The sequence below is a fragment of the Falco punctatus genome (genome assembly GCF_963210335.1).
Source record: "Falco punctatus genome assembly, chromosome: 9".
NCBI classification, from domain to species: domain Eukaryota; kingdom Metazoa; phylum Chordata; class Aves; order Falconiformes; family Falconidae; genus Falco; species Falco punctatus.
In genome coordinates this window covers 26,437,144-26,460,835 of record NC_137589.1, presented here as the reverse complement: position 1 = coordinate 26,460,835, position 23,692 = coordinate 26,437,144, and the positions used below count along the sequence as shown (strand labels likewise).

Below are 23,692 nucleotides of genomic sequence, written 5' to 3'. Positions count from 1 at the left end.
GATCTTCAATTATATTGTTGGGTAACAGACAAAAGAAATACAAAGATACACAAATGCCTGGTCTTCACTTGTTTAAAGAAAACCAATATAAAAGAAAGCTATATAAAAAATAGTTATTACTTTGTTCGCATTAAGGCTTTGCTGTATGATAGTTATTATGTGGTTTAAGTGTGTTTAAGAAACCCAACACTACTTTTTCCTTCCCCAGCATGGACATACAACATAACTCGTCTTCCAAGTAGTTCTGCATCTTCTTTAGCTTGATACTCACTTCCTTTCTGCAGAAAAGAGGCGACACCCCAGTACTTCATCTTGAACTTGGCAGGATCCTCTGTGTCAGTGAAAGAGCCAATCATGTCGGCACAGACATCCCAGTTACTGTTTCCAGAGAGAATGAAAACACCACATTCAAACCCCGCAGCACAGATTCAGTGTGACTGTGTCACTAGTACAAGCATGGCACGTAAGATTAGAAAACCAGTAAGTGAAGCAAAAACTTAGTGAAATGGAACAAGAGGAAGATTGCAAGAACTTACTTAAAGAGTCTGACTCTGCCCTTTGCAGTGGCACTCATTTGTCCATTCTCATCTACAGTGAACTGGGCTACCACGTTGTCCTGCAGAAACAGCCCCTCAGGATCTTTTTTTGCCATGGCATACCAGGTGCCACTGTACTGCAAGGAAATAAGAAAGGCTGCAGTTAGACCTAGAAGTATGGAAAACATTACAAATAGACATCACAAACTAAGGGAGACAACAGAGGGGAGGACACGCAGATCTTTGATACCATACCTCAAAGCTGCACCTGAGAAACGAATCTAGGTGTTCCAACAGCATAAACCTGGCAATATGTCCTAGTGGAGCCCGGGTTCATGAAAGAATTGATATTTTTTGCTATCTTATTTGTATCTGCAGTTCTCCAGTATTTAGAATACAAAATTTGGTGGAAAGAGGGTAACAACTGGCAGATCTTGACAGATCTATGTATAAATGTTTTTCCTTGCATTGGTCTGAAAACACCAGTGTATTAGTTTTTCATAGACACAACCAAGTCACTATACTCCTTTTGTTTAGACCATACAGTTTGAGACTGGTCTGCTAAACCTCAGTTTCTGCAGTATTCCTTTACCAGATCCATCAGGATCCAGCATCTGTGGAGATGTGGACAACATCACACACTTCTGCTGTTTCCCAGCATTGCAGTCTGTGACTGAGTGAAAATGCGAACACACTGGTGCTACTGAATGCCAAATTTTATAGTCTGCGAAGATGAGCCAAGCAAGACAACACAGATCCAGGAGAGAAAGATTTACCCTGGTCTTGTCGAAGTTCTCCTTGACTTTGAAGCTGCTTACTCGGCAGTCCCGCTCCGCCGTGCTGCTGCCCAGCAAGGCCAGTGCCAGTAGCAGCAGCCAGGGCAGAGCTCTCTCCTTGTGGGCCATCCTGTCCCTGCAGCAACAGCAAACAAACAGAGAATAGCATCAGAAAAAGACTCTGTCACACAAGTGAGGAAGTGAGGAAGGCTGCCCTGACAGGTCCCCAGGGCATCGTGCAGCTTTCCCTGATGCATGTGCAGGCAATGCACCAGTTGTCCCCAGCCCACCACAGCAGGGTCCCTTACAGACAGTGGCGGTTCCTGTAGCCTCTTGATGGCAAGTGTTGATGGCAGTGGCAGACAGGGAATGCTTTATGTAGTCCTGGGGCTTTCGCAACCCCCCCCGCCAAGGTACAAAGCTAGCATTGGAGGGGGAGTAGGGAGGTGGGTTGATGCATGCTGCAGGCTGGGGCCCCTTCATAACAGCCTCTTGTGTAATACCCATGGGCTCAGGTGGTCTTTGACCCTGACCTGCACACAAGCAGGCACTAAGAGCAAATGCCTCTCTTTGGTTTTCCTAACCCAAAGGCAGAACTCACACCCTGGGGAAGGGGTATGCATATGTGGGGAGAGCAAAGGAAAAGAGATGTACCCCATCTTTGCACGGTGGAGAGCAAGTTGCCTCCACATTTTCTGTGATTTTACACACTCCAGTCCAAAGTCCTTCTTACCCAATGTGCTCAACCCAGTTACAAGGTGCAGACTTGTTTCCTCCACCTCCTCCCCAAATTCCTTTCCTCTCTTCCCCTGATAAACGGTGGCAAACATCAGACTTGCAAGTTTCTGAAAACCTGGTCGTGCCAGAACTTCTTCAGGTCCTCATGACTTGTTCCCTCTTGCTTCCCAAAGGCTGGCTTGGGTGATAAACCATCTCATGATCAGCTCCCAGGGACAGGAACTGAGGCCCTGCAAATCTTCAGGAAAATGAAAGAGCACTTTGTGTGGTACTGCAAAGGTGGCAGGACATATGTGTGGCCTGCAAATACCCGAGTGCATGTACATAGCACATCTGACCCTTTTGACATCAATTTTAAATCACAGCTTCCAGAATTTCTATACTGATTTTGGCAAATTGTTTTCAGTTATATAAACCATTATTTTCTCCTGTCCAGGCAAGTTTTGCTGCCTCTCAGTCAATATTTGTTCTATAGTTTCAACATCTTTAGGAAGCATTAGAGAAAACCTGTTAATTATTTTCTAGACATGTAACCAGAGCAGGTGAGGAACGATTATTACCAAGAGAACTAATTCACCCACTTTTTAACCTCCCAGTTTTGAAAGAATAAAGGCAGAAGCCTGTTAATTGAAATGTCTGTGTTCATTACTTTAAGAATTAAGCAAAAATATAATTTAAATATGGAGATACTGATGTAGTATAAAAAAATACTTCAATAGTAGCTAATGTACAGAATTACAACAATCTTTTCAGCATGGCCTTTCCCAGAAATTTACTTCAGCCATCTATTCCCTTTGTATATTAATAAAAATATTAAACTTTTACTTCTGCTGCCCTTTACAATCTTTTTCATATGTAATGCAAACAGTGGCACAGCCTGTTTAATTTATCTTCCTTTTCTGCTTTGTCTTTTCTGCTTTTATCCAAGCCTTTTTGCTTGGAGAGTATATTTTCATTCACTTTCTCAAACAGATGCTCAGGGCTGTTCCAAGTCTGCTCTGAAGCCTTTGAGTTTCTGGGTAACATCAGATGATAAAAATTCCATTGTGTTTAATATTAAGCTTTTATTTGGAGTAAAGAACATACTTAATACAGGTAACTAGAAAGGTTGATGCATATTAACCTTCCTGAAGCTTTCAACAAGTAGTTTTTCAATAAGCCCACGTTTCCATTTTTAAACTGAGATTTTCAAGTTTGCTAATTTCCACAGAGACTGAAGAGAAACAGTAATCTATATCCCTCTGGTGGCTTTTAAAACCTTGCTCCAGCCTCTGGCAATGGTGATGCCTGTTATATATCTCTGCATTTTTACAAAACTTTTACAAAACACTCACTAGTCTTAATATATAAATTCATCATAAGCTTACAAGATCAATATCAACATGGATTTTCTTTGTTTGGTGCCTCACATGACTGATGGTAAGAAGAAGGACTATAGCTTAATTTATAAGCTTTAAAACTATTACTTTCTTTAATACCAAGGAAAACAATTATTTTTTTATTCTCTACCAATTCATGAAATATTATTATTTCTCCTAAGTTTGTCCTCCTCAAAAATCTGTATATTGCTTTATATTCCCAGAGAAGTTGTTTCGGGATCAAAACTATTACTATAAAATTTTGTTAATAACATAATTATCCATGAAAATTCTATGGCACAGGTTTTCAAAGCTTTTCTTTAATTGTGTGCCTCCCCTGATCTCTGCAATGGTTGGCAGCTCATACTCGTGGAGGTGCCTGGCAGAGACTTAGAAATTATAACTTTAATTCATTCAGCTCCTCAAGTTTGGGATCTCTACAAAACTAGGCAATGCCTCAGAAAACTCTTCTTTTGAACTGTTATCATTGTGGCGTTGTGGGATCTACTACAGCGAAGTCACACCAGTCTTTCCCAGTCAGGTTTCAGCAGCAGAAGAGGATCTGGGCAAGTCAGTACAATTTGAATGTTATGTAGTAAAAGTTTGGCTGTATGCTTCTTCTGGTTTAGCTATACTTCCAACTCTGCCTGCTTGAGACACAGTTTACAGTAACAAAGTCCTTTCACAGTTACAGCTACAGCACTTCTGTGGTTCAATGAGACAAGCTTTTTAGGCAAAAAGTCTCCTCTCTTGTCAGTTACAGCTAGATCGGGAGTGTATTGGCGGAGGGATGGATGGTTGCTGGCTGAATAGCATTGTTATGGCAATTTAAGGGTGAATTTTTTCTCAGTCCTAACAGATGTAGCTATGCCAGCACAACTATGTAAACTCATAAACAGTGTAAACTTTGCCTCAGTTAATCATCATTTGGATTGACTTGGGCTATGGGTTCGGTTGAGAAATGATGCCAGCAAGTGATCCTCATCCAGATCTTTGGAACCTGGATATACCCCTTGCAGATTTGCACTTCTCACGCAAACAGAAGGGAACACAATTTGGGCCAGGATTTCAATTGATTCTGAGAGCAACGTGCATAGATGAAGTCAATGGCATCAAACGATTGCTGGGTTCTGGGAAAACTCAAACAATTAAATTTAAAAAATTATTAAAATCTTGATAACACATAAACATGTAAACCAAGCTTGATAAATTTCATATATGAAATTTCCCATTATAATGTCTGAAACTGGCTGCATATTTTGAATACTATAGGAAGTTTTTTAATAGTATGTATTTTTCTGAACCGTGTTTAATTGAAGGGGAAAAAAAGTCTTCTGCCACTGAATTTTGCCAAGAGGCCAAAAAGGGGCTAACTCTGGCAGTGATTCTGTGATTGAAATATTTTTTACATTAATAGCCTGTAAAATTCTGCAATATTTTCCATTAGGAATAGCAACAGAAAATACACAGAAAAGGTCAGATTTTCAAAGGAAATGGCAGAAAAAAATCTTTCATTGTAGCAGTTATTTTAGTTTCATTTATGATTTTTTTTAAAAAAAGGAAGAAACGAGAGTCAAATTACAATTTAAAACATTTTTAACACTGCTACACTGAAGCTTTAAATATTAAAAGAACTAGAATTGGATTTGCGGTCACAAGAATAAGTCTAGCTCTCGAGAGAAAGCTGTTTCAAAGAACTGGTAATAGGAAATGAAGCATCCATTTCCAGCCAGACTGCACATAGACTGAAAGACTTTTTGCTGCCTTCTTATGGTTATTTATTTATAGAATGCCATTCACAAACACAGGTATCCATTAAACTTGTAGAAGCAGAATTTGCAGGGGAATGAATGACTGCTGTGTGCACAGAGAAGTGGATCCAAGAGTAGCCACGGCCCTGTTGAACCAGACTCATATTTACAAGTGACAACAAATGGCATGAGCTGAGCCAAGGAGCTCCGTGTACTTTGTAAGGGACAACTATGTACACTGTCACCATCACAACTGTTCCCCTTGGTGGCAGTCTGAGTACAGAGGTCAAGGACAGAAGAGAATTGAAAGGATTGGCCTTTGCACCATGCCAGCCTATGTGCTACCTGTTTTTGTAATTTAAGGACGTGACATTCTGCTTAAGGAGTAAATTTGCATTGAACTCTTTATAAACAGTATTTAAACAAACCTAGTTTAATTTTTTTTTAATTCTCTTTAGCAAACCTTTCTGAGGATTGTGATTCTGAATTGAAATGTTTTTCTAGATGTATTACTAAAACATAAAACACTTGAAACAAAGAAATATTTTGCCAACAGGCTGGCCAGCCTGGTGAGGACAGCTTTAAACCATGAATGATAAAGGTATGGACATACTGGAGCGAGTCCAGGAAAGAGCCATGAAGATCATTGATCAATAAGAGAATTTGACAAAAGGAGAGGCTGAGAGAGCTGGGACTGTTCAGCCTGAAAAGAAGGCTTGCAGGATCTTACCAAGTGTACGCATATCTAGCAAGAGGGTATGAAGAAGACAGTCAGACCCTTTTCAGCAGCACTGAGTAATGATCTCAGTAATAAAAAATGGTCAGGTAGCCCAAGATCATAGGGAAGTAAATGTGAGAGTGGATGAGATTGATGGCTGCTGTCCCTTGCTCAGTCCATTCATGCCAAGCTACCAAGAAACCCATGCTCAGAGTCAAAGCTACAGTGCATTTGGCCACCCAGGTTAACTTCTTCATGCTAGACTGGCCATTTACTTCAGGAAATCTTCCCTAGAATCTAAAATCTCTGTTGACTACTTATTTCGTGAGCCCCCAGAGCTCATCATTGGTAGTTGTAAGGGAGCATGAAAATTTGCAGCCATATGGAAAAAGCAGCTAACTTACTATCTTCGGTGTTCATATTTTTAAGATTATTTTTGTGAGAAAAGGGGCAGAAGATTATTTTAAAAGGAACAAATGTTGAGGTTGTTCACAAAGGCCCCCAAAACACCAGAACAGTGAAATCAAAACATTTCAGTACCAAAAACTGGCTATGTTAGGAGCACATGGTACCCGTTGTAAATACCTCAAAAATAAATTCTCACAAACTAATAATTTAGAAAAAAATCAATAATATTTTGAATATTAATCTCTGATGTCCAGCCAGTGGCCACAAAATTATCCACATCAAAAGCCATGCAATTGAAAGAAACATATTTGATCTGTGTTTCTTCAGAAAATCTTAACTGAATGAATCATATTAACTCCTATCAAGATGGACAGAGATGCTCGGATACAAACACTGAGCTGAACTGGGAAACCTTATAAATACCTTTGACGTTTATGTGCTGCTTGAATCTATTTAAATAACTACGTCTGCCAGTTATCCTTCTTAGGGGTTTCCAGGTATCACAAGGGCTCAGGAATGGTCTGCTACTGAGAACCACTCCATAAATAGTTTGATTTCTGAGGTAACTATGAACGTCAAAGGCAAATGACATCATATGTATTAAAATCACAAAGCACAGACATTTCTGATATTCTATGAAATTAAAAGAATTTGAAAAATATAGCATCCTGCTTATCTGCTCTCAAATCAAATAGCCTCAGCATGGAAGAGAATCAAAGCCAAATGCATATTATTTTTGCCTTTAAAAATGCAGTGAAAATGACAGTATGCAGTTAGCTTCCAGTGTTAAACCTTGGTGTGTATAACAGATCCTATATTAAAATATATTTTTTTAATAGGTGATCCTATTAAAAAATGCTGGGAAAGATGATAGCAAAATCATGTTTAAAACTACCAGAAATATTAAATATTTTTTTTGTATAGTTTCTTATAATAAACTCAACTACAAATGTGAACTAACATTACTGAAAATAGAATGTTCAATAGTGTGGAAAACAAGGAAAGTAAAGGAGATAGGATAGAAAATAAATGCACTATTCAAGCACAGGAACTTTAAAATTCATTACAATGCCAGTGCTCAAAAATGTTTAAATGGTCTAATTTACAAAATTTATTAAAATGCTATGAAAAACAAAAAAGCATCAATACAAATACACTGTATTTTCCTAACTCTAAAATGCAGACTTCTGTAAATGTAAGGTGCATTTATGTATGAAACAACATTTTAATTTCTATCACATCACTTCAGCTTCTGGGATTGCCTTAATTATTCATGTTAGTCAATATGTACACAGAGTTCATGATGATACATAATATGATTAATAAAGCATTTTTTTAAAAAAAAGCCAACCGAACTGTCTTCTAAACATAAACTTCATAAAAAAACTTCTATTGGTTTCTGATACTTCTTTCCATGCCATTTCACAAACACTTTACAGAGCAACAGTGCAATTGTAAGAGTGAATCTAAATTAAGAAAACAAAAAATAATTGTTTGATGATTTAGGAATGATTACTGGACAATCCAGCTACATCTGGAATATTTTGTTACAATGAAAGGTTTATACCTTACAGTAGTGCCTAATTAAAATACGGTCTTCATTTGTTATGTCAAAGTACTAATAGTGTAATTTATCATTTGTAAAAACAGCTGGGCATGAGGGAGATTTGGTGGAACCATGATAAGCATTTTAGGTGATCTTGCATATTGAAAAAAACCAGGGACACATGATAATAAAACTGTTAGCTTACAAAAATGTAACCCACCATCCCGCCGCCCCCAAAGAAAACCGTGTAACTCAGTCAGGTTGGCTATCTCCACTTACCCTCCAGACAGTGACAGGCTGCTCTATTTCATAGAATTAATGTAATCACAATATAAAAAACAACTAATGTTTGTAAAGCTGGTTTCTTACATGCAATAAAGATGAATGTGTAAATGTTATATAGAAGATAATCCTCTAGAATGTTTTAGCTGGGCATAAGACAGATCCTCTATAGACCCTTCCTACTTCAAAGAAACTACTACGTAGACTGTTCCAAAGTCAGTAAGAAAATATGACAGAACAAATAATGCAAAAAAAAAAATGTTACTATTCCTTTACACAATTTCATTGGAGCTCTTCAACAGCCTCTTTTTTTAAAGAGCATCCTGAAAAGTATTGAGCTAGAAATTAGGAAGATGACAGATGAAGAGAAATAATTTAACTCTACGTGTAAATACATAGATTCTTTTCAAGTCTCTATTGCTTTTATTTGTATTGATCAAATCATGAAACTATTCAAAGACTAAGATATATGTGCATTTCTTCTGTGGGTTTCTTGTTGTCGTACATGCGTACAATGGTGAGAACTTCTTGCTGTGCTGAAGTTGCAAAGTCTTGCCACAAAGTTAGTATCACCAGTTCACACCAGTAAAGAAGATGCTGCAACCTCACACACCCACCAATGAGGGTCCTATCCTGTCGCCTAAGCTGCTAGGGGTAAGTAGCCCAGCCAGCAAAAAAGAACCAGGCTAGAGTGTGTCCATATACTGTGCTGATTTTCATATGCATTTTCAAATCTTTATGGCAACTGCAGTCTGGCAAAAATTACTGTCTTACACAGCATTTTGTATCACAGTCAAAGGGAAAAATAATGTACTGAGTTAGCTGCCATTACACACCAATCACTGACCTGTTCTTTGTGCACAAGAGGATCAGTGTCAGTTGCTCATGTTGATTCTTTTAGATCTGCTGATAAAAATGGATGTTGACACACTGTGGCCTCTGGTAAACAAAGTTGTACTTTGACAATTACTCTTATCAAATTAAAAATTGTCAAGGGGTGTAGGCTCTTCTTTTCTTAATCCAAGAATCTCTTTCCGCTTTTGATCAATGTGGATGCCACAAATAGCAATAAGAGTAATTAAATTGCGTCCCTCTTACTATGCTGAAATTCAGATCTGTTTCAATGAACACAGATCATTGGCTGGCACTCAATTTATACTCAGCCTTCTCACTCACGTAGCCATGGGGTGTTTGCTCCTAAAATTTAACACATAGCTCCTTTTCCATTCATGTGAGTATTGCTGAACTTCTGATGGCAGGAAACTTCAAACATGTTATAAAGCTACAACCAGAGTCGAGATTCCCTCTTTGCCCACTATTTGACACTTATTACCATTTTCCTGCTATTTAAGAGAGCAAAGATCTTCCACTTTTTCTGAAGAAGGTAATAGAAGAAACTTGCAGGACCCTGCCTGGTTATTTATGCTTACAGAGTAAAAATCTTACTGTCTCCTGAACTCAGTTTGAATTCAAACTATTTTCTGATTTTATTCTTTCCTTTAGGCTATCCATTTTTAAAAAATATTACATATAAGTCATATCTGGCTGTGTTGAGTCAAATTCTAATTCTTTTGCTCTATCTTCACCTGGGTAAATTACTTAGGCAAGTTCAGACTTTTATAAAGTCTAGGATTTCACCCATTTTATGCATATATAACTTCATAATTATTTACTTTTAGTAATCCAATTTTGATCATCTCCTGACTGTTTCACGAAAAAGTAAATTTTGCAGTTTTGAAATCTTCTCTTTAGTATTCTGTTTTCCTCCCCTTTTAAGTACCTCTCACAAACACACGTGTACATCTGTGCACGTGTATAATGTGGGCTAAGCATCTAAGTGGAATTCATCATACTAAGTTTCAATGGAAATTTTTGTGTGTACCAAACAATATATATACTGTGAATGAAGGGAAGAACATACAGGTATACATATCTACACATTTTATAAGGTCTAAGAATTAATTGATTATTTTAAAATGCTAAAATTATTCCCTTAGGATTTATGAGCTAAGAACGCTCAGGGATTTAGTGTCCTGACATCTCTTTAATTAGCAGTTACCAAGATCTCACACTAAGAAGATGCTAATCCAGTGCCTTCTGTCATATCTCAAGAGTTTCAGAAGGCTTGGAAGCCACAGGGGAAGGTGAATGTACTATGCCAGTGAGCTATACAATATGTACAAATTACCATTTTCTCACTAGTATCAGGTTAGGACTTCTTGCTACCACTCCTGCTTTGGTGGTGATGCAGTTCTAAAAGAAATCTTAAGAACAATCCAGCAGAAATGGGTGAGGTAAATAAAGATGCCGTCGAAAAATACTTGGAGAACAATCCCCAGTTTGCCAAGGAGTATTTTGACCGAAAAATGAGGGCAGAAGTTCTGGGAAGTATCTTTAAGGTGAGCCCTGGAGATGTGAAGGAAGGAGTCAGCTTCAAAGATATGTCCCGCCTGGAGGAGTGTAACATACTTTTTGAGCTCCTAACAGAAGTCCAGGATGAAGGAGGCACTATGGAAAAGACAGTGCACAAGACCCTGCAGAGGCTGGCACAGCTGCTGGCAGCTGATCGGTGTAGTATGTTTGTTTATCGTTCCCGAAATGGTATTCCAGAGGTAGCCACCAGGCTTCTTGATGTGACTCCAACTTCCAAGTTTGAGGACAATTTGGTGAACCCAGACAATGAGACTGTTTTTCCTCTGGACATCGGGATAGCAGGATGGGTTGCTCACACCAAGAAGTTTTTTAATATACCTGATGTGAAAAAGGTAAGTGACTTCTCTGGGGGAATGGGTGTCTGTGCATTTGTTTACCCAGCTTCCTGCACAGGGCTTATGGTACAAATTCATTCTTCAAAAACACCCCAGAGACCAAAAGCATGAGAAAAGCAGCAGCAGAGCTTCCTTAAAATCCAGTAGAACCATATTATGTAGCCCAGTGAGATATTTCCAGTATCCTTGCACAACAGTTGTAATGTAATTTACTATAATAAGGGAGAGGAATATTAGATTAATAGAGATCAGTAAGTACTGCATTTCTGTTGAACGAGGCAGGTTCCTATTCTGTTTTCCAGTATGGGCTTGCAAGCATTCTCCCTTATCATTCCATACTGCCAAACATGCACCTCTGAATACAACTAATTTGCAGCTTTTGTAATGAGGTTAATTTCTTATAGGTAGGTGAATGAAGCCAGATGAAGGTGACGTCAACATACACGTTCAGTTTCAAGTCTGTATTTGTATTTAAAATGGCTCCAAATTCTGATTATGTCCAGGTCCAGGGCTTTTGTTCAGAACCATCTATAGAACTAGATTAGTAAGTCAGAGCTGCTCTGACATTTTCAAAGTTCCCGTTGAATTTGCACAGAATCACCTTCTTTAGTTATGGTGCTGATAAGGGTTACTAGAAATGTTAATTAAAATGATGAGGGACCTAACAGAAACCAAACATGCATGAATGAGAGCTGCTTTAGAAACTGCTCCAAAATACATGCAGAAACATAAATGTGCTTTGATTGTTGTAGATTTCTTTAAAAAGAGCTACCTTTACATTATCAAATGGTGACATCTTCATCTATTTTTAGTCTCATGTGGAAAAGCTAAGATAATTATACAAGATGACAGTGTGGCTTCTCAGTATTTCCTATACAGTCAATTTAAAATTCTGGGCCGTTTTAGAGATGGAAGCTACCTCAGTGTCCTGAGCTCAATTTAAGTAATAAAACTCTTTATACACTGCAATTATCTATGCTTTCCAGGAGGTAAACAAAAAGTAATGTATTTTATCATGTTAAAAGTTGACAGACATAAAGAAATGAAGGACTACTTTTAAAGCTCTGAAACAAACGAAAATGTCTATGTGTGTGAAAAGAACATTCCAATATATAGTAAACTACCTCAGATGTAAGTAGGAATCAGGGGAGCAAACAGAAGAATGACTGATTTGAGAAAACAAATCAGTTGATTTTTCACTGACCACTAAGATGCTTTTTTCAATGGCTGCTGTTCTGGCAAGAAGCATCTGACTGACTGCCTTTTACCACCACATGCAGAGATTGGAGGATAATCCTTCTAAATTCATAAGGCTGATTACATGAGAAAAGATCAGGAGGATCAAGAAAGATGTGCCTTCTATCAGACACCGCACTGCTCCTTAATACCCTTACACGAGAGATGCTTGGAACAGAGCTGCCCAAATGTTTCTGTGTTTGCAATAGGATTTGTTCAAAAATTTGTGACAAATGTAATTTGAATATGCTTAAATAAGAGAATGTTTCTGTCCATTTAAACCCGCTAGGTATATATTTTGCACTCATAAATTAATTAATCTCAGCTAAATATCTGTCAAGCTATCATTCAATCATTCTAAGGTAATCTTCACTTAGGCATCCATTTACTCTCTTAGGATTACTGAGGTCTATGCCATTAGGCCCATGCTTAAAAATGCAGTTAAACCATGGTGCCATTAGTCCACATTTGGTAACTACATGTCATCAAGACATTGACATTTTATAAGTTAACTGCAAAATTCCCAGATACTTCTCTGGGACCAAGTTTTGTTACTTAAAAACAGCCCTGAAGGTCTCAAAATTATCACCATTTCCATTCTATTTGTACAAAAAAAATCAAGTGTCTAAATCCATACTCTTCACACAGGCAAAGCTCCCACTAATGTCACCAGAATCTTTACCTCCATAAAGAACCCAGAAATGCCAGTAACATTTAAGAAATATAAGTAGTCCATAGCAGAAGAAATAGGCATCCACTGAAGCCTTTATCATGTTTTTGAAAGGATAATTATTTTTCAGATTATTTTGTATGCATTTCAGTCAAAACTAGACTGTCTGCTACCCAAATCCCGAGTGAAAAATGACAAGCAGAGTTAAGCCAGAGAGGAATTTTGCCCCTACGGTCTTGTCAGAATACAAAATGCACAATGAATAATTCTAGATGGCAATAGTACTTTAAAAATGTCATGTCTAACCACTTTCTATTGTTGACACAATCCATATCCAAACAGCATAGTGGTTTTTAAGTCTTAAGTAAATGACAACATTGACAAACCCACAGTAAGACATTTTCATGCTTCAGTCACCACCCCTTTATAACAAGAGTGAATGTAATGAAAGACCACAACAGCAATAAATTATTGAAAAAAACTAAGACTCCACTTTTAGTGCCTGGTAGCCAGTTCTTTAGGGATGATCTCCTTCTTCAACCTGGAAAGGTACCAATAAACATGAGGAAGCTCCTCATCCTGACTAATGCTTCAGAAAAGAAAGCAGAGGAAAAGATACAGACCTTCCATAATTAACTTAGTAGCCAGAACAGTCTCCCCCCACAGGATTATGGACCTGTTGACTGTGAGAGCTAACAGTGTTTAATCCAGGATTTAATAGTAGTGAGAAACAGGAGGCCAGGCAGGACCACTACTTGAATAATTTGCCTCACATTTTTCCCAGGGTCTGGCAGAGTATGTGACTCAAATAATTCAAGGTAAAATAATAGACTGCATAAAATTTTATATGCCCATTAGTATTCTTTAAATAATAAGTGATAACATGGAAAACATGCTAAAGAGGAGTACAGTTACCTTACATCTTTTGCTAAGGCATTATTTCTAAATAAAAGTAAGAACTAAGAACTAGTTAAACAAGGAGCATGTCTTCTAGGGAATCAAAACCTTACATTCTCAGCCTGTAAGAACCAATAATAAAGACTATATATATTTGCTTTAATCTGTCATGTTTTTAGATTATTGCATTATTCCTTTTATCAGAGATATCAAAGACAAAGATTTATCTGAGGATTGGAAACTCAAGAAATATCATTCCTGGTTATAGTAGAGTATAAAATTACATAAATGGTGAAAAAAATGTTCAAAAGAAGTGAAGGCTTTTGGATTAGATCCAGAAAGGCATTGAAATGTTCTAATGCTGAAATAACAGCCCTCATTTTTAGAGGTTCTGCACTGGATTCCACAACCCTCAGTGAAGTGAAGAAACAACAAAGCATGGAGAGATTCTGGTGCTTCCAACTCAGATTAAGCAGCCAGAGCAGTGAACATTGTGAACCCAATTTAACCACTAGAAACCTGTGATACAAAACAATTTAAATACATCTTCAAGTTGCAAGTACTTGCATCATCCCTTTGTAAACTGATCCAAGTTCAGTTTCTATGAGTCTTTTTTTTTTTTTTTTTGGGTGCTCTACTTCTCTTGAATGCAAGGGTGGGAGAGACTTGAATTCCAGGCCTGTCTGAAGTGACAGAAGTTTCAGATTTTGAGTGAAGGTACCAGTCTCCAGACTCCAGGCTGTCTGAGCCTGGAATGAGGAAGAGACACTCCATCCCTTTTCTTGATTCTACATCAAATTGCAAAATAAAGATGATTTGAAGAGGGGAGAAAAAAAAGAGTGAAGGGAAGTATGGTTTTGCAGCTCAGTGGTTCAAACTCCCACGTGGCAGTGAAAAGACCGGGACACCAAATAGTTGTCCAGCTGCTCTGTGTAAACAGTTGCTCTGGTTGCAGTCCTGGGACAAGTCTCCCTTCTAGGGCAAGAAGATATTGCTGGAATCAGGCACGTGAAAAATATGAAGCAGTGGGAAAGTACAAGAGAGAGCAAGATGGTCAGTGACACTAGTTGCCCTAAAAATAGAAAGAATGGAGTTACTTTGTGGTGCAGATGGTAGCAGGGCAGTCACTCACTAACAAGATGTCTCAGTTCTTAACTCATGTTCTGCTAGTCCCCTCATAATGTGATCTTGGAGAAGAAACCCAAATATCCAACATATTGACAAGGCAAAGTATGTTAAAAAAAGCTTCAAAGGTCAGAGGAAGATTGTTAAAATAATTTTAGAGGGAAGTTCTTGAGAAACAAACTCAGTGTTGTTAACATAAGAAGAAATGAGAGCAAAGATACACAATGCTACAGAAGTACTGCCCTCCTGGCTGTCTGGGAAGTAATAAGAACTGGAAGAAATAATCCCAAGATAAACTAAAAATGGGGGGAAAAACGGAGAGGTAGCCTTTTACCTGGGAAGAACTTGCACTGCAATTGTTAATGTCTACTCTTCCATTTTATCTTATCACCTTGATAATAAAAACCAGATTGTCATAAACTCACACTCAATACAGTAAACATTAACTGCAAAAATGGAAATGTGTTCCAATCTGTTACAAAGACAAAGATTTGGTCAAGTTGCAAGAAAATATTTTAACACAGGAGCAAATTTCTATGAATCATGCCTTCCAGAAGAAAACCCCTAACCTTTAATTCTTTCCTTGAATTAATTTGTGTTAAAAGAGAAAAGCTCCCAAAATTGAAGAAAATTGAAAATTAAAAGTTAAAATGAAAACCTCCCTTTTAGCCTAATTTCCTTGTTTTATGTGAAAAACATACTTAAAACAATATCATACAGATTCAGTTTCTAAAAGTTGCAAAATAGACACTACATATGGCAAATAAAAAGCAGACATTTCAGTGACATGACTGAAAAGTTCAACCCCCAAATGCTGTTAAACATGTATTAATTTCTACTTGATTCAGTTTCAGAACTCTAGTGATCTTGAAGATACCAAAGTCGATTTGTTCTGCAACGCTAGTAAGTTACATGCCAAAATGCAGTTGTTTTACATCCCTGACAATACATGATTTTTTAAGTGTGGCCTAAAGAATGGCCATCTCATTTAGCTGAATGGTTTTGAATTGGACTTACAACATTTTTGTAGCTGCTGGCATGTGCTTTTTATTTTCCATTCATACTCAACTATATAGTTATGAAACAAAACCATTTGTGAGTTGAAATTAGGATAAGCAGAAATAAGAGATGAAGCAATATAGCACACCAATACCACTTACTCAGTGGTAAAAATTTTGTTTGAGAAACCCGAGCCAATGCAAGACTATCAGTGGGAGTACAAAATATCAGGAAGAGGAGAAAATACTGCAGAGCTACCAGAAAGAAAAACAGAAACATGTAAAGATGATGCAAAAAATGTGTGATAATGACGAAAGTGTGACACCAGCTCCTGGTGTCAGAGGTTCCTGTGGTTCCTGTTCCAGCAGTGCTCATATTTTGAGCTCATTTATCCAACTTAGAACCTCCAGCCCAACATGAGCAAAGTAGTCATAACTGCAAGGGGTCCCAGAAGGCCATTCTTCCTCTGTGCTTTGTAAGAGGAAAGAGGTTCTTGGCACTACCACCTTAGCTGCAGGATTAAGTCCTATCAGTTCTCCTTAACTGTGATATTTGAGGCACTTTGCCAAACTCAAAATGGAGAGGCAGGCTGCACAGCAGACACTGACAGGTCACTTGGAATTGACACATGAAGGGATGAACAGGAACAGTTTTTTGAATGGGAGTAATGGTGATGGTGATATGAAAAACAAGGTGTAAATGTCATCTGTGGGACATGAACAAAACCACATCATGCTGCTTGCTAGCAAGGCCCCCAGTCAACGAAGCAAATGTTTAAGGGAAAGTCTCATTCTCTAACAATTCCAGCCACACGTGTAATGAAGATGATGATGATGGTGTGCCAAATTAAAAGCAACAGGGAATAAGCAAGTATACCGGTGATGTGAGAACGCTTGGTACTAACAACTTTGAGCTGCTGTTCCTATTACCTCAAACCAACAAGAGCAGGGACTCTTCACCCTGACTAGCCAAACAGGGAAGAGGGATCCTTGTTCCCTTATACTTTTGAGTTGCTTTTCACACTTCTCTGTTTCCCCTCTTTCCTGCATTTGTATAACTTACTTTTGCATGTGCAATGGAAATGAAATTAACGATTACACTATCCATTACCTACAATAGTTTTTGCATTTACTGATCAAATTTACGCTCAACAAATAATTTACACTACAGACTTTGACCTGGAGTTTCCAATAGTGTCAAACTCACTTCAGGCTGCATTTTGCCATTAATCCCACCAGAAATGCTCAAGGATTAGTTTGGTGCTCTGCAGCACAGTATAGTAAATCCTAAGATAACATTATGATTTGGGAAATGTACTTCCTTTATTAAATACAGTAGGACAGTTCAATCGACATTAGAATGATGGTCTTCATTGGTTTTTATGCTTAGCATAGAATAAAGCCTGTGAAAGGTTAGAAATTTTTGCAGAGCACTTTTTCAGTTTGCTTAAAGAATTGTGGGATATCTAAAACCAGTCAATGAGGAGAATTCATCATGAAAGAAATAATGTCTTTAAAAACTAGTAAAAAGAAACACAGAAGACCATATCATTCCCAAGAAAGGAACTGAGATCTGCAGGGAGAGCCATGAAATAAGAGAGATACAAGATGGTTCCTTCTGAGCAGTCCATCAATAAGAACTTTTCAGAAACAATAAAGTAACATTGATATTTTTTTTAAAAAAACAAACTACATAATCATAAAGTATTATCTGCTCATCTAGTCTTTTAAAATTAACTTTCTTCTCAAAATGCCTGTGGCTCATAGGGGCGTGAATTTTTCTTTTGTATTTATTTTACCTTATTACAGACATAAACTTAGAATTGTGTAGCTACAATTCAGAATTGTATATGGTACAGTCTCAGTAAGCAAGTTTATTTGTAATTGCCATATGAGGAAATAAAATATTTTTGGAAGCAGTGGCCTTATTTTTCCCTTTCACAGAGATGAAATCACACTGATTTCACAACAGTGACTTCTGATTTAGTAAATTCCATTGGTAGCTATGAGATGGAAATTATGCTTATAAAACTTAACAGGAATTGAAAAGTTGAAGGCAAATGATCTAAACATAGAAGATTATATTGATATTACATTGGTAAGAGGTTTTTATCACTGTGTAGTAGTGTTGGTAAGCTACAGTGAGATGAAACTGGTGTCATGGTTTAGAGAAGCAAGAAACACGGATTAGCTACTAGTTTCAAGTGTATAGACTAGATCCATAGTAGCCTGGCAAACCCCTCTCCAGTTACCTTCTATCATTCATAACAGAAAGATGAACACAGAGGCATCCTGATTTTCCACTCTTACATGCTGGTGCTAGCTTACTGCAAATACAGGACATGTTGCACATCTTAGGATATATCTACAGAACTGATCATCGTCCAGTAAATGGCTAGGTTATCTTAGCTTTAAATAGAACTAGTAGAAAATGCTTGCAAATGTGCTACACTTAGGGAGTTATCAATAGATCACCTTTCCCTCATTTTTTTAAAAAGCCTATTTTATGATTTAACTGACAGCTGAAAGTTCACAACATTGCTCTAAAAGATGGTTTGATTCGTAAGATCAGGCTTAAATAGACTAAATGTCCACATTCATATATTCATGGGAGCATCAAGGTGCTCTGGCTCTGGTACTGCAGAGCATATTTCTGGCTTATTTGTCTATGAACATGATTTTCCAGACACCATGAAAAGTGATTTTCTTTGAGAACAGAAGGAGCTTATATTCTCAAGAGAAAATATTTTAAAACCTTGATTGGAAATAAAGGCTTCAAAATGCCTAGCAATTATGTGCAAAATATTCAATAATGAAAAGCCTAAAACTAAGCACAGATTTTTGCTTTTATATGCAAATTATGTGTGATAGAGTCTTTGTATATGCTGTGGGAATACTGCCAATGTGTTACGAGGTATTTATATCTTTCTGCATTGCACTATCTAGACACAACTCAGGATGGCTTGTGGTTACTGAACTTTTTGTTTATTAACACAGACTTGCATTAAAATTTTCCTATCCTCTGCAAAAATTGTATGACCAAAGTACTTCTTTTTAACACTTCTCAACACCACTGCTTGTACCGTCAGTCTGGAGTTAGAAAACAAATTAAGACTCAGCAACTATGTCCTGCTGATTCAGCTCATTTGGTGTATATAGGTCCCTTTTAAGTATTCAGAAACCCAGAAGTGTCTGAAATTTTTATTTATGCCTCATAGCAGCATACAGTGCTCTAAAACCAAGAACCTGGGCCTCACCATTATGCTAGATGCTCTTGGTGAGGTGGAGAGAGTACAAAACAGGGTCATATTATTTATCTGATTTACTTTATTTTGAATGTCTGAAACAGTCAGAGAATCAGAAATTATTACTGAAGCCTGAAACCATGCACAAAACCAGAATGGTCATGTCAGTAGGTTATACATCTCATAAAAAAATCAAGTATTTCCATGTAATAACATATTTGGTTAGCAGACTGAAGGACAGTATTTAATTCTCACATAGAAGAGACAGACGGACTGGCATTTTCCCTGGATATCTGTTAAGTGAGATACCCCTATACCTCTCTCAGAAAAGCAGAAAAAACAGGGAAAGTTTGACAGAAATAGAGAAAATATCCCTTCTTCACCTGGATAATATATTTGAAACTGGCTACACTTTCCAGGTACCCGAATACAGCTTGACAATTGAACTACACAGAAAATATATTGGTTACTTTTATTCTTCTCAATTTCTTTATGTAGATGATACAAGCTTTCCTTAAGAGAATCAATTCTCTGCAAGAGTGCCAGTCAGTAAATACAGAAAAGACATTTCCACATATTTAATTCCTTTCATAGAAATGCAGTCCTAGAAGGAAATCTAAAATGCAAATGTAAAAGATGGGCTGTCTGAAGACTATGAAGAATGGAAGGAAAAAAACTCCTTTATTTTGAACACATAATAAAATCCAGCCTGCTTTCTCAGGGTTGTATATGCTATAAATTCAAAATATACCAGAAACAATTGCTAGAAGGAAGAGGGAAAAAAAGAAGTTAAGAGGAAAGATTCAAATACTAGACAAACAATTTTAGTTCTGGCATTTCCTAGCCTTTTCATGCTTGCTTTTACAACATAGAAAATGTTTAAGTAGTTTTGTGAATTTATGAAAGTAGAGATTCCATTATGTGGTATCCTGCAACATTCTCCAGCTCATCAGCAAGGAAGACACCTTGAGATGCACCATACAGATCTTGGCTGCCTAAGCTAATGTAGTAATTAATAGCAGTAATATGTACCAGCTTTGTGGGTAGACATGCGGTAGCAAGTCAGTCACTTTGTAAGTGGGTTCACTAATACTTGCTAACAGCAGGGGATTGGTAAGGTTTGGGAATCTTGGTTCTGAGTGGATGTCCTTAAAAGTGGACTCCACTGGCCTCCCCCTGGCTGGCTGCCATTCCTATCCACAGTGTTATAATGTAGTCTGTCCTTCCCTGGTTACCAGCCTGCTCACCAGCTCTTGATATTCTCATTTAGCACCAACCACTCACCACCTCGATAAATTAGAAGACCTGTTAAAGGAAATTCAGGCAGAATCTGCCATTGACTGTAGACCAGGACTCGAGCAGTCATCTCTCTGAAGAAGCACTGACTTGTTAGCAGTGGCAGATGTGCAGGGACGGAAAAAACTCAGTGAAGACAGAGTTTGGCTGTTCTAGCTGCCTAGTAGAACCATATCACTTCTCAGCATGCACATTATCGACAGATTTCAATCCTCCAACTCTTAACTCAGCTTATTTAGATGTATTGTTGTAAGAACACCACAAAACACATCAATCCTTGACAGATTTCCCTGATAAATTTCAAATCCCTTTTTTACATTAAAGAGAAGACTAAAGCATTTCAAAGAAAACACCAAGAATTTCTTTGATACAAGGAAATAAAAGTTTTCCACGAAACATTAACTAGCTTCCCAGTATTTTTGATATAAAAGAATAAAAAGAATAGCTTTTACTAAACCCTCCTCAGCATTCAGTTTCAAGGATGAAATCGGTGGGGTGGGTAGTTGTGGCTCATTCATTAGTCACGTGGTCTAAATCTTACAGGATCACACCCCCAACAAAAGCAGCTCTGTGTGCTGATCCCCCTTGGTCCTACACCCTCCCATTCACCAGAGGAGCACGTTGTGCCAGGAGCAGCAGAAATGGGAATCCCTTAGACATCAAGGAGTAAGAAATGGTTCAGCCAGATGCATACCTGCTGGGGATGCCTCTCTGCCAGAAGTATTTTTATCCATATACATTCAGGACAGATGGTAGTTTAAACATTGTGTGATGGGACATTATAATGAATTTTATCTACAGAAATAATTAAATAATAATAAAAATTAACATAGCTATGAAGTAGTTCTCTTACCTGCAAGGCATATGTATTAGACCCTCAGGCAGCCATAAAGTCATATTACTCTTTCCCTTATTCTAGATTTTCCCATACTTTTAATTCCTCAAATTTCTCATCATTCTAATGAAAAACCACACAGAAATTGATTTCAGAAGCTACATTCATAACCAATGCCCAAGTACAGCCTGTACATATAACTCTGCAAGACTGAGTTGAATAATGACAATGTTTTTTTGTGAGTATAAACCTACTGCACTGTGAAACTGTGCTCATACCACTGCAAACATAAATAATCAAATGAAATGATCATTTTCTCTTGGTGCGGCAATGAATTGTGTGTTTTATTTTGGTTTGGGTTTTTTTTTTTCCTTCTCTTTCAGAACAACCATTTTTCTGACTTTCTGGACAAAAAAACTGGTTTTACAACAATCAGTATGCTGGCAGTCCCAATTTTGCAGGGTAAAGAGGTGCTTGCTGTTGTGATGGCACTCAACAAATTAAATGCCCCTGAGTTCTCAAAAGAGGATGAAGAGGTAATAACCTCAAATGTCATAAAACAGTATAGTTGTTAGTTTAACAAGTAGTTTCAGTGAATCTACCTCTTGATTCGATACTTTTGCCTTATTTTTGCTCTTTGTCATTTTTAGGTCTTTAAAAAATACTTAAATTTTATATCTTTGGTCCTACGAAACCATCATACAACATATCTCTACAATATTGAATCCAGAAGAAGTCAGGTATAGAATAATTTGTTAATGATAGTACTTTGCTTTTGTGTGAAAACATTATTATTCCCACTATTCTATATTCTTGCAAGCTTTTTGAAGTAAGGATATCATCTCTTTAATTTTGTTATTTGGTAACAGTAATGCACTTTATAATTTTATTCTGGAATGCCTAGGATTCATATGTTCATGTTTTCTTACTGTTATGAACATTTACCCTCTTTCTCTTTTCTTGTAAATAGATGCTTTTGTGGTCTGCCAACAAAGTATTTGAAGAGCTAACAGATATAGAACGGCAATTTCACAAAGCACTGTACACTATTCGCATATATTTGAATTGTGAAAGATACTCTGTTGGTCTGCTGGACATGACAAAAGAGAAGGTAACGATCATTTTGCCTACTTGCTAGAAACGTGCTACTCCTAACATTAAGTTATAAAACCCATCCTTCTAATTTATTTGTTCTGTGTATTTCTAGTGCATGTCTCTCCAAGACGCAAAGTCACTACGCTGGCTAACCCTTTGGGATAATTTATCTAAAATCTAACCATGATGTAAAAATTACATGTGAAATACAAGCATGGCAAAGAATACAACAATAAACATAAATACAAAAATAAACATAAAATTTTCATATTAATAATTCCATGTCAGAAAGGGTACAGGAGAAAAGTGAAGGTCTAATTCTTGCTTTATATATACCTGCCTTCAAAAAGAACAATTAAGCTGTACAACCACCCAAGATAATCTTCAGATTAGCCTGCAATTTATTGGCAAATGTTCCTTGCCTGGAATGTATTTAACAGTATTTTCTTAATATTGTCTGAAATGTGATCATAGTATAGCTATGGAGAAGGAAAAATAAAATTGCTATCCACAGATGTCATGTTATCTATGAATGCAGAAATGTCTTTTTTTTTTTTTCCTTTTGCTAAACCCTGCATATCATCTTCTCAGGAATTCTATGACGAGTGGCCAATCCGGCTGGGGGAGGCAGAGCCTTACAAAGGCCCCAAGACACCAGATGGACGAGTGAGGACATTAATTTTTCTTTTAATTTATTTTAATTTTGACACTGAGGTTGTACCAGTCACCTACATGTTTTTCTCTTTTTATTTAGGAAGTCAACTTTTATAAGATTATTGACTATATTTTACATGGAAAAGAAGAAATCAAAGTCATTCCGTGAGTATTCCCTGGCAGCCTGCAAATGTGTGGTAATTAGATATATTGCTGGGATAGAACAGTAACATGTCTGTATCGCAGAAATAATTTAATTTTCTTCTGTCTCTAAAGGTCTCCTCCAGCAGATCACTGGTGTCTTATCAGTGGATTGCCAACATATGTAGCTGAAAATGGCTTTGTAAGTTCATAGCAGAAGCAAAAACTAAGTTTTACTTCATGCAGTTCATACATGCATTCTTCTGACTTAACAAAAAAAACCCCCAGACCTCCCCATGGCCAAAAACCTATACAAAAATGCCATGCTCTTCCAGTGTCATTGGTTCCCAGTGAAATTATGTGCATCAGTAGTATGTATGGAGACAAGCTCTCAGCACAAATGGCCAAAATAGGAAAATTTTCATGATTGTGGTGACATCGGAGGAATAATGTCTGCATCTGATGTCACTTTTCCAGGTGTGCCAAGTCTCACGCCAAAATGTCAAAGTAAGAAAATAATCATAAACAGAGTTTCAAAATTTTCTTTTTCCTATCTCTTCTTGTGTAGACAATACACGTAATTCAAAATTGTGACATATGACAGTTATGTGGCACTTTC

General features: G+C 37.3%; 2 protein-coding genes across 7 annotated transcripts in view; one reads left to right on the top strand and one right to left on the bottom strand.

Annotated features, from left to right (window-relative positions):
• RBP4 (retinol binding protein 4) overlaps positions 1–23,692 on the bottom strand; it is a 45,798-nt gene that overhangs the window by 5,572 nt on the left and 16,534 nt on the right. Inside the window, exons 1-4 of one of the 4 annotated variants that reach the window (XM_080403580.1) lie at positions 8,961–10,037; positions 1,313–2,288; positions 537–673; positions 272–378 (exon numbers count right to left, since the gene is read on the bottom strand). In XM_080403580.1, the coding sequence (XP_080259706.1) occupies positions 272–378; positions 537–673; positions 1,313–1,441 (373 nt within the window). In that variant the 5' untranslated portion in view covers positions 1,442–2,288; positions 8,961–10,037. Of the gene's footprint in view, positions 1–271; positions 379–536; positions 674–1,312; positions 2,289–8,960; positions 10,038–23,692 lie in introns of those variants that run through there. The other 3 variants (XM_080403578.1, XM_080403579.1, XM_080403581.1) reach the window with 3 other exon arrangements.
• The window catches only part of PDE6C (phosphodiesterase 6C), a 30,225-nt gene continuing 16,739 nt past the window's right edge, over positions 10,207–23,692 (top strand). For 2 of the 3 annotated variants that reach the window (XM_080403559.1, XM_080403558.1), the window contains exons 1-7: positions 10,207–10,878; positions 21,567–21,719; positions 21,834–21,923; positions 22,154–22,294; positions 22,870–22,944; positions 23,033–23,097; positions 23,209–23,275. In XM_080403559.1, the coding sequence (XP_080259685.1) occupies positions 10,399–10,878; positions 21,567–21,719; positions 21,834–21,923; positions 22,154–22,294; positions 22,870–22,944; positions 23,033–23,097; positions 23,209–23,275 (1,071 nt within the window). In that variant the 5' untranslated portion in view covers positions 10,207–10,398. The remainder of the gene's footprint in view (positions 10,879–21,566; positions 21,720–21,833; positions 21,924–22,153; positions 22,295–22,869; positions 22,945–23,032; positions 23,098–23,208; positions 23,276–23,692) is intronic. The other variant, XM_080403557.1, reaches the window with a different exon arrangement.